Below are 11,042 nucleotides of genomic sequence, written 5' to 3' on the forward strand. Positions count from 1 at the left end.
TTAAAACTTTGAAGGGACGCTCAGAAGGGAAAATCCAAAGAGGACAATATTTGTTAGCAGTGGACTTGAGTTGTTACAACTTGATAAAATAAAACGAGTAACAAAGCATAAGGCATGAGGTACAAGAAGAGTCAAATAAATTTATGATCTTATATATAAAAGAAACCTAGAAGGAGATTCATACAAAATTGAGGCTAAACATTGAAGAGGTCATTCTGGATGTGGCAGAGGTTAAACTGCAAGCATAACTCACTTGGGGTTCTTGGGAAAATGTAATTTAATCAGCGCGGGAAGTTCGGCTAGCTCAATCTTGGACTTGCCTAGCAATATACTCTTTAACTTCTCATCACAAATGACCACATTCTTGTTGGTTGGATCCTGGACAAAGGTACATACCCAGAAACATATTTTTAACATTTAGAAAAAGAAGTGCTACTTCATTCAAGTTTCAAGTACTTCTAGCTTCCCAAAATCATAATACATGACCATAGAACAATAATAACGTGTAATGCAAATGTTATGAACCATGACTCTTCACAATGGTATGATATTGTCCACTTTGAGCATAAGCTCTCGTCGCTTTGCTTTTGGTTTCCCCCAAAAGGCCTCGTACCAATGGAGATGTATTCCTTACTTGTAACTCATGATCAACTAAAAGTTATTGAGTTTACAAGTAAAATCAAGCATCATTCTCTTTTGGGGTGGTAGTGGATGTGCTTAACGGACTTATTTTGAGAGGCATGGATAAAGGTTTAGCAGAAGGGTTGTTTGTTGGGAGAGACAAAAATCATCCATCTTACTCATTTACAGTTTATAATACTATTTCCTTATGCTTAAGGAGGAGTCCTTTGTGGGCCTTAATAGAATTTGATAGGTAAAATAAGACGAAATTTTTGTTAGTTGGTATTAGCATTGAGTCAGTAAAGCTTGAAAGATGGGTTTGGTGGGTTATGAGCTCCTCTATGTTGCCTATGACCTAGTAGTTAAGTCTTCCCTGGGGTAATAAATCAAGATCACATTTCTTCTGTGACCCTGTGGTTGAACAATATGAATCGGAGTTTGAAGAAGGGGGAGGAGGAGTCCTCGACCTGCAACAGATAAAGGAGGATTTATTCAATCACATAGTTTGAGCTCCTAGAATATGGTCCCCTGGGGCTTTTAAGAGGAAGAGCTTCAAGAGAATGATTCGGAGTTCTTCTAGAGTGGAACCGTACAGTACCAAGCACAAGATAGAACTTCCAACGAACAAGGTTTTTTTTTTTTTTTGAAGAAGCCAATTCATTTGGGATCTCTTCTTTGATAAGAATCCCACCGGAGTAGTTAATATTATTTGGGTGAATTGTTGGGGGGATTTGTTACAAATCCAGTGAGTGGTAAACGATGAAGGTAGAGAACTGTTCAGATGGTTTAGGCTCGAGTGTGTATATTCAAATCTAGGAACGTTCCAAGTACCTCGAATACTTGAGTATCTTGTAGCTCTTCTATACAGTTTCAAAGTATACGTGGCGTTCCAAGGACCAAGGACTGTCACGTATACTTAAGAACCTAGATTATGTCATGTACATCAGGTTCTCATAATCTAGTTTCAAAGTATACATGAAGTGACGTTCCAAGGACTGTCACATATTTGATTATTCAAATCTAGGGACGTTCCAAGGACCAAGGACTGTCACGTATACTTGAGAACCTAGATTATGTCATGTACATCAGGTTCTCATAATCTACGTTCCAAGGACCGTCATGTATTTGATTATTCAAATCTAGGGACGTTCCAAGGACCTTGACCCTCCATCAGGTTGTCATAACTTCCATTTCAAGATATTCTTTATCATCCTGATTATTCAGATTCATGACCTTTCTTCTCCTCTTTGATTACTCTTTTCCTTTCGTTCCTTACCCTCGTGCCCATTTTACGCCATACTTCAACCAGAATACAATATAGAATCTATGAAAACTATTTTGAAAGTAGATTTAACAAGGGAACTCTCTGTTATAGGTTGATAGCAGTATAAACAATATGCATCGAAAACTATATATATAAAAAAAAGGCCATAATTGGAGACAAAGAATAGAACCTGAAGATTATTGGTTTTGATATATGACCACACATACTTGAAACAGCCGAGACGAGAAATTTGGGACTGTCCCACAAACTCCCTGAGAGTTGAAGGAAGGTTTACGAGATCAATCAAGCTAGCAAGCTTCTTCGGGTTATCTGTAATGGCCGTCTTCATCCGTTGCGGCAGCATTTTTTCTGCACAACTAGTTCGCTTCCACCTCCACTGGAAAAACACATAAAAACTGTTTACTCGGAAGATGAAACGAAGCTTTGGAAATATGAAAAACACAGAAAGTCCTGCAAATTGAGGCGCGATAAGCTCATTCAATAACCAAAACCTCCTAAGCAAAATCTGAGCATCGGTTCAAGGGAATTTTATCAAACATCTTATGTGCAATAGATTTTCAATCACAGAGAGTGAAACAGAACACGAAATTTCTCGGGAAATCAAGAGAAATGAAGTACAGCGAGTTCAAATCAAGAAAGCCAGTTCAGAGAATGAAAAAAGTAGAAGCAAGGAAATTACAGAAAGTCCTGCAAATTGAGGCGCAATAAGCTCATTCAATAACCAAAACCTCCCAAACAAAATCTGAGCATCGATTCAAGGGAATTTTATCAAACATCTTATGTGCAATAGATTTTCAATCACAGAGAGTGAAACAGAACACGAAATTTCTCGGGAAATCAAGAGAAAAGAAGTCCCGCGAGTTCAAATCAAGAAACCCAGTTCAGATAATGAAAAAATCAAGAAGCAAGGAAATCGAGTTCATGGAATAGATAGCTTTAATTCGCACCTGGGAAAAGGGAGAAGAAAAACCTCTAGAAATTGGAAAGAATTGACAGAAAATACAGCGGCTAAAGCGAATTAGGGTCGGATCACCAAGGGGAAGGAGAACTTGGAGCCCTTGAATTTGTTTGCCAAGTGCATAGATTTTGAGTTGTTTAAATGCCAAAAGTAATTTGAAAAAAATGAAGATTTTTATTTTTATTTTTATAAAAAAATTGTAAGGACCAAACAACAAGATCTATAAAGTCGATAGCGGGAACATATTAGAGCTACACGACTATAGGATGATTGCTACATCGTGTATGGTTGTTTCCTTTGTATTTTAAAGCTTCATTGTAAAAGGAGTCTATAATCTTAGTCTACACGTGACTGTCCGTGATTCGAAATATCGAAATATCGAAGAACGGGCTGTTACAACCCTAATATTCAATTTTATCATGACTCCTTCCCAATCTATTAGAGGTGGTCATCATGTACCTTCTAGAGATGTCAATTTTATCTGCATGCTCCAGTATAAATACCCCAACACTCTAGGTTTTCATCCAAGAAATCCAAAAACAATAAAAAAATATAGTATTCCGAGTGTCTTGCATTCTCTTCTCGGTTGGTGTTAATAAAGAGTGCGAGTGTTTTCTAGAGAGTTGTGTTCAACAATTTGGTATAAGAGCCATGCCCTAAACTTAGCCATGTCAATAAAATTCTCAAATATCGAACAAAGAATTGTGAGCCTCGAAGGTGTAGTCAAAAGTGACTAAAGTGTCGAACAAAGGGTGTACTTTGTTCGAGGGCTCTAGAAAAAAGGAGTTGAGCCTCGATTAAGGGGAGACTATTCGAGAGCTCTAGCCTCAGGGGAGGCTTATAGTGTACTTTGCTCGAGGGGAGGATTGTTGAGGATTATTGGGTGTGAGTTCCACATTGATTAATTTAGTGGAAGATCATGGGTTTATAAGTGAGGAATACTATCTCCATTGGTATGAGACCTTATGGGAAGCCCATAACAAAGCCATGAGAACTTATGCTCAAAGTAGACAATATCATACCATTGTGGAGAGCCATGATTCCTAACATGGTATCAGAGCGAGGTTAGTGTTGGAATTGTCAAACATGGTATCAGAGCGAGGTTAGTGTAGGTTTGATCTCTTGGAATCTCTTGGAATCCTTAAACATGGTATCGTGTAGGTTATCTAATCTCTTGGAATCTCTTGGAATTCTTAGTATGCTTTGTGGTTGCAGCTCTATCTGATCTTCCACATCAGAAACGATTTCTTGAGATTAGTAATGAGTGAGTTTCTTTTGTGTCGTGAGTAGTCTGTGACTCTGCAAGTCTTGTGTCGAAAGAGCTTGTTTCTTTTGTGTCGTGAGTAGTCTGTGACTCTGCAAGTCTTGTGTCGAAAGAGCTTGTTTGGTATTACTAAGGTATGGTCAATACGGTATTACTGAGGTAGTAGTCTGTGACTTTGCAAGTCTTGTGTCGAAAGAGCTTGTTTGGTATTACTAAGGTATGGCCAATACGGTATTACTGAGGTATGGCCAACACGGTATTACTGAGGTATGGCCAACACAGTATTACTGAGGTATGACCAACACGATGGGTGAGGCAACATGGTATGACCAACACGATGGGTGAGACAACATGGTATGGCCAACACGATGGGTGAGGCAACACACGATGGGTGAGGCAACATGCATAATGTCCTATTTACAAGGACAGGATCTTTGAGAGATCGTTGGCAGGTGTGAAACTACGCCGCCAAAGGAGGATTTTAAGGGCGCCTTGCGCAAATGGAGAATCAAAGCAGACAAAGCAATGTTTGTCTTGAAGACCACAATCAGAGAAGAGATGTTAGAACATATTGTGATGACAAGACACCAAAAGAAGCATGGGACACGTTCGTGATGTTGTTCTCAAAGAAGAACGATACGAGGCTACAACTTTTGGAGAATGAGTTGTTGTCAATTTCACAACATGACATGACGATTGCTCGTACTTCCACAAGGCCAAGTCGATCTGTCGGGAGATTACTAAACTAGACCCAAATTCTGCCATTGTAGAATCTCGAATGACAAGAATTATAATCCACGGATTGTGACCGGAATATAGAAGCTTTATTACTGCTGTACAAGTGAAAGTCAGAGCAATAATAGGCCGTCTACCAAACGTGGATACAATGGTGACAAAAGAAGAAGCCACCAAGGAACTGCACAACCTGAGAGACACCAAGAAATTGCACAACCTGAGAGAGCTCAAAAGAACAACAATAAGAGTTTTCAAGGAAAGAGATTTGAAGGTATTTGCTATAATAGCGGGAAAAAGGGCCACATGTCTAGAGATGATATAATTACGCGAAAAAGGGTCACATGTCTAGAGATTGTTGGTCCAGAAAAAAGTCTGTTGAAAACAATGTGGTAATATCCAAAAAGAAGATAGAGGATGAATGGGATGCAGAGGTACTATGTCCCATAGTAGAAGACGAGCTAACACTCATGGCAATGATGGAAGAGCATATCGATTACGAGGATGACTGGATCATTGATTCAGGATGCCTTAAACCACATGATTGACGATCAAAGCGGTGCAATGGAAGAGGGGTGGCCCTCAGAGAAGGAAGTATTACCGGGCCTTAAGCAAATTAAAAAAATTCTTCTACAGAACACTGGGGAGCAAACTGAAGAAATTCTTCTACAGAACACGGGGAGCAAACTGAAGAAATTCTTCTACAGAACACAGGGGAGCAAACTGAAGAGATTCTTCCACAAAAGACTGGAGAGCAAATTGTACACACTTGCTTAAGTGCTGATGTGCCTGAAGATTCAAGTGACACTAGTGTTGGTGAGCAAGAAGTGACTCAACCAAGCGAGCCTAGTGAAAATGAAATTACACCTCAACAACTTAGACATTCAGAAATAATTCTAAAGGCAAATCCAGAGTATGCCAACGCAGTAGAAGACAAAGTTAATGAGCCGGAGGCATATGAAGAAGCATCACAAAACTCAGCTTGACAGAGAGCGATGGAGGAAGAAATTATAGCCCTGAAACAAAATCAAACTTGGGAATTAATGCCAAGACCAAGAGATACCAAACTCATCTCTTGCAAGTGGGCTTACGAAATAATGTGTACCCCAGATGGATCAATCGTGAGATGCAAAGCTCAGACTATAGATTCAGGGTTCTCTCAAGAATATGGACTACACTATGAGGAAACGTTAAGTCTAGTGACGAAGATCACTATCGTACAAGTTCCTCCAGCACTTGTGGCAAATAAAGATTGAAAATTTTGGCAGATGGATATGAAGAACGTATTCTAGCATGAAGAGTTGGACTAGGAGATCTACATGAACCAACCAAATGCATTTGAAAACGAAGTTGGAGTCATTAGTCAGTATATGCAAAGTCCGAAGAAGCCTCATCTTGATGTGGCTCAACGGACCTTGAGATATGACAAAGGTACAATCAATTACGATCCTTCATATAAAAGAAGCGAAGACTACAAGCTAGCTAGATACCGTGATGCTGACTATGCAGGAGACCATGATACTCGAAGATCAATCACTGGGTATGTGTTCAAGCTCGGTTCAAGAACAATTTCTTGGTGTAACAAAAGACAACCAGAGAAGCGGCGGGAGCAGCTCAGGAATGTACATGGCTGAAACTTCTGATAGAAGATTGACACCAGAAAGTTGACTATTCGATACAATTTCAATGCGACAACCAATTTGTGATTTGTTTAGTAGAAAATTCGATGTTTCATGGCGGAACAAAGCATGTGGAGGTGCACTGTCATTTTATTAGAGGCAAAGTCTTGAAGAAAGAATACGGATGACCAAGTGGTAGACTTGTGTACAAAAGAGCTGAATACTTGCACACATGAGATCTTTCGCTGTGGTGCAACGAATGAGGACTAGTGCTGAGAGGGAGTGTTAAAATATCATCACTAGCCCAATAGAGTCAAGTCCAATAACTGTACGAGCCCATCGTATATTTATTTTAGTAGAGATTTTAGGAAAACATACCTAATATTTTAGGAGAGAGATCTAGATATTTTATGAAAAAGATTTAGATTTGTTAGGTCTAGATTGCGGGCTCTAGTATAAATACCCAACACCCTACCTAGGTTTTCTTCCCAGAAATCCAAAAACAATAAAAAGTATAGTATTCTACAGAGTGTCTTGTATTCTCTTCTCGGTTGGTGTTAATAAAGAGTGCGAGTGTTTGTCACAGAGAGTTGTGTTCAACATATTCCCACGTCCCTCACCCAATTTAGGGAAGAAGATCTAAGCTAGTTTCGAGGATAATTTGTAACTCGACATAGGACAACCAACTAAGTGAGTTGTTTGATACATGATATGTTGTAGCCCTGCTCGTGTCATGCCATGGGGGGACCTATCCTTTTCACATATCGCAACATGACCTTAGACAGTTTTTTAGTCCAGACAAGATTAGATGTATAGTACTTCTCTACACATGGCCCATGTATGTGAGCATGGACCCACCAGGTGGGCTCGCACACCCCTTGGATCTGGCTCGTTGGGCTAGCACTCACTAACGAGCTCTTAGGGTCTGCATAACATCATGACACACATATATATCAAAAATCATAAGTCGTAATGTAAGTATCCACACATGACACACTAATATGCATGAGTTTCTCATAGCATAATCTATGATATAAGACAAACCTTCCTTTATCTATAACATGATAAATCTGTGAATTATGCTATCACAATTCTGGTACATTCAATAATATGTAACATAGCTTTCATGGCATGGTCTACAGAGGTTTATCCATCATAGATTGTCGATTCCATATCAACTTTATACAACATTCACGATCACCAAAATAGAAGAGCTTATCATAGCATAACGTCGCATAACATGACATAGCTTATTAAATGATACACGTCATCATACATATTACAAGTCATCAAATTGAGCCAATAGTAGAAACAATAACTTAGTTGGTCTAGGTTGGAGTTACTAATTATTCTTGGTACTAGCTTGAATTTGCTCCTCAACGATCAATTCAACTTTAAATCTATCATCTTTGTTTATAAACCAATAAACCATACTTCTTTCAGATGCTACTTAAAATGAGGTACAACATGTATGAGATTGAGATGCTGGAAGAGGACCTAAAGAAGTTCCAAGATTCTAGTATAAACCGTTTTCTGGATCCTTTGAAATGAACAACCTTAGCATTCAAGGGCATGCTGTGGAATTGACCTTTCCGTGCATCAAATGAACGATTTGAACAAAGAACCATGCAAGAGCAAATTGATCTCTAAGCATTTGTGATGTTTTCATGAATTTTAAACGGTATATCTTCAATAATTTTGGAGGGAAGCCTTAGCCCTTAAAGTTCCATATTGAACACCTCTCACAGCCATAAATCCTGAATTCATAGGTTGTGTTTGTTGTACCATAATTCCATAACCAAAATGATACGATACCAATTGTTGTAGTAGAAACAGAAATCTACGTACTGCTGGCAACCACCTCTGTCAACATATTGATATGATCATTAGGAGTTCCAATTTTAAATGAACGATTGTCCCTTCATTAACAATTTCTCGAACAAAATGAAATCAGACATGAATATACTTAGTTCAAGCATGATGGACTTGGTTCTTAGACAAACAAACATAACTCTGGCTATCAAAAAAAACATGGAAAACACAATTTAGAAACCGGTAACAAAAATGTCAATTATGGACCTTAAAGCTTATTACCAAACAAATTTCAAACATTTTATTGTTTTTTCTAACAATAAAATGTTAATTTTAGGGTTTATAGTAAACGAGAACTTAATTGAGAAGAAAATTTTATATAAAACTCAGTTAGGAGTTAGATCATGTATTTGTTTATGGACCTTAAAGCTTATTACTGTTAAAGATCATGTATTTGTTTAGATTGCTGTTAGTTAGTATCTAATTAAATCTCAGTTAGGAGTTAGATCTAGTTTTTTATTTGATTTAGTTTTGATTTGATTAGATTTTATTTTGATTTGTTTACTGGTTTGTTACCAGATTTTCTCCAGATTTTTAGGTAGATTTTCTGAATATCTTTTGTATTCTCTGTATAAATATGGAGCATTCTTGCTCTTCATAATTCAATCTTCTCATCAATTATTCAATCAATCCCTCTTTCACTAACAATTGGTATCAGAGCTATCTTCTTAAGGGATCTGTGAGATCAAAATGGGAGGAGAATCCAGTTTTTCCGCTGTTGCACCACCAATTTTCGATGGAGACAATTATCAAATGTGGGCAGTTCGTATGGAGACTTATTTGGAGGCCTTGGATCTTTGGGAAGTAATAGAAGAGGATTACGAGGTTCCTCCGCTTCCAGCAAATCCTACTGTAGCACAAATCAAATTACAGAAGGAAAAGAAGACAAGGAAATCAAAGGCGAAAGCTTGCCTATTTGCCGCTGTATCACAAATGATCTTCATGCGAATAATGTCCCTCAAAACAGCAAAGGAAATCTGGGATTATCTCAAGGCCGAATATGAAGGAGATGAGAGGATTCGTGGAATGAAAGCCCTAAATTTGATTAGGGATTTCGAGTTGCAGAAGATGAAGGAGTCAGAGTCGGTGAAAGAGTACTCTGACAGACTTCTCAGTATTGCCAACAAGGTGAGATTGCTTGGTTCTGTTTTAAATGATTCAAGGATCGTTGAGAAGCTACTAGTCACTGTTCCAGAGAAGTTTGAAGCCACCATTACTACTCTGGAGAACACCAAAGACTTGTCAAAGATTTCTCTTACAGAGCTCTTGAATGCTTTACAAGCACAAGAGCAAAGGAGGTCTATGAGGCAAGAAGGAGTGATTGAAGGTGCCTTACGTGTTAAGCATCAAGACAGCAGCAGGTATAAAAACAATAAAAATTTCAAAAATAAATTGACGTATGGAGATTCATCTGCCAATTATCAGAAGACAAAAGAAGGAGGTTTCAAAAAATCCTATCCACCTTGCCGCCATTGTGAGAAGAAAGGTCATCCACCATACAAGTGTTGGAGAAGACCTGACGCCTTCTGCTCCAAATGCAATCAACTTGGACATGAAGCTGTGATCTGCAAAGCCAAAGATCTGGTGAAAGAAGTAGATGCACAGGTAGTTGATCAAGAAGAAGAAGAAGAAGAAGAAGATCAATTGTGTATGGTCACTTCTTCCTCTAGCAAAGAATCAAGCGAGAGCTGGTTGATTGACAGTGGGTGCACAAATCACATGACATATGACAAGGAGTCTTTTGAGGAATTAAGAGACACCGAAGAAGATAAGAGAGTGAGGATTGGCAATGGTGAACACTTGGAAGTCAAGGGTAAAGGCACAGTAGCTATAACAAGTTATGAAGGTACAAAATTTATTCCAGATGTTTTATTTGTGCCTAAAATTGATCAAAATATCTGGTCAGTTACTTGATAAAGGCTATAAAGTGTTGTTTGAGAATAAGCATTGCTTGATCAAAGATGCTAGTGGCAAAGACTTGTTCAATGTCAAAATGGAAGGAAAAAGCTTTGCTCTAAATCCGACGGCCTTTATATCCAGAGTTAGTGCCACTGAGATTTTGCACAAAAGACTTAGACACTTTCATCATCGAGGTTTGCTTCAGATGCAGTTAAAGAAGTTGGTAGAAGAACTCACTAACATTGATGATGACATGCCTCCTTACCGTGCTTGTATTTTTGGGAAGCAACATAGGCAACCCTTTCCTAAACAGGCATGGAGAGTCTCGAAAAAACTGCAGCTGGTTCATATTGATTTTTGTGGTCCTCAGCGAACACCATCATTAAATGGTAATCTTTATTACATTGCTTTTATTAATGATCTAACGAGAATGTGTTGGATATTCTTGCTGAAGCAAAAATCAGAAGTTGCAGGTGTATTTTGGAAATTCAAAGCCAAAGTTAAGAATGAAAGTGCATGCTTGATTCAGACTATAAGATCAGATAATAGCAAGGAGTACACTTTAGAAACTTTTAGCAGGTTTTGGGAAGAGGCTGGAATTGAACATCAATTGACAGCACCATACACTCCTCAACAGAATGACGTCAATAAAAGGAGGAATAGATTCATAATGGAGATAACGAGATGCACACTTCATGAGAAGGATCTTCCAAAACGTTTTTGGGAAAAAGCAGGAAACACTATTATGTGTTTGCAAAATCTAATTTCAACAAAAGCTGTGAAGGACTTGAC

General features: G+C 38.4%; 1 protein-coding gene across 3 annotated transcripts; it reads right to left on the minus strand.

Annotated features, from left to right (window-relative positions):
* Window positions 1-23: 23 nt before the first annotated feature.
* Window positions 24-3,015, minus strand: LOC111804496 (SWIB/MDM2 domain superfamily protein). 3 transcript variants are annotated; one of them, XM_023689323.2, is made up of 3 exons: window positions 2,854-3,015; window positions 2,076-2,282; window positions 24-378 (listed from the first exon to the last, which is right to left on the minus strand). In XM_023689323.2, exons 2-3 carry the CDS (start codon window positions 2,247-2,249, stop codon window positions 250-252), a joined length of 303 nt encoding a protein of 100 aa, XP_023545091.1. In that variant the 5' UTR covers window positions 2,250-2,282; window positions 2,854-3,015; the 3' UTR covers window positions 24-249. The 3 variants fall into 3 exon arrangements, with proteins under 3 accessions (XP_023545091.1, XP_023545093.1, XP_023545092.1); XM_023689325.2 differs by having other exon boundaries at window positions 2,877-3,012; XM_023689324.2 differs by having other exon boundaries at window positions 2,076-2,356; window positions 2,854-2,989.
* Window positions 3,016-11,042: the final 8,027 nt, after the last annotated feature.

This window comes from Cucurbita pepo, chromosome 10 (assembly GCF_057944985.1).
Source record: "Cucurbita pepo subsp. pepo isolate OVF chromosome 10, ASM5794498v1, whole genome shotgun sequence".
NCBI lineage: Eukaryota > Viridiplantae > Streptophyta > Magnoliopsida > Cucurbitales > Cucurbitaceae > Cucurbita > Cucurbita pepo.

What these genes read in the sequence shown, in the direction of transcription:
- LOC111804496 (XM_023689323.2), bottom strand. Translation starts at nt 2,249, where the DNA reads ATGCTGCCGCAACGGATGAAGACGGCCATTACAGATAACCCGAAGAAG. An exon ending in TCAAAACCAATAATCTTCAG is followed by an intron (nt 379 to 2,075) that starts GTTCTATTCTTT and finishes ACCTTTGTCCAG; the next exon opens with GATCCAACCAACAAGAATGT.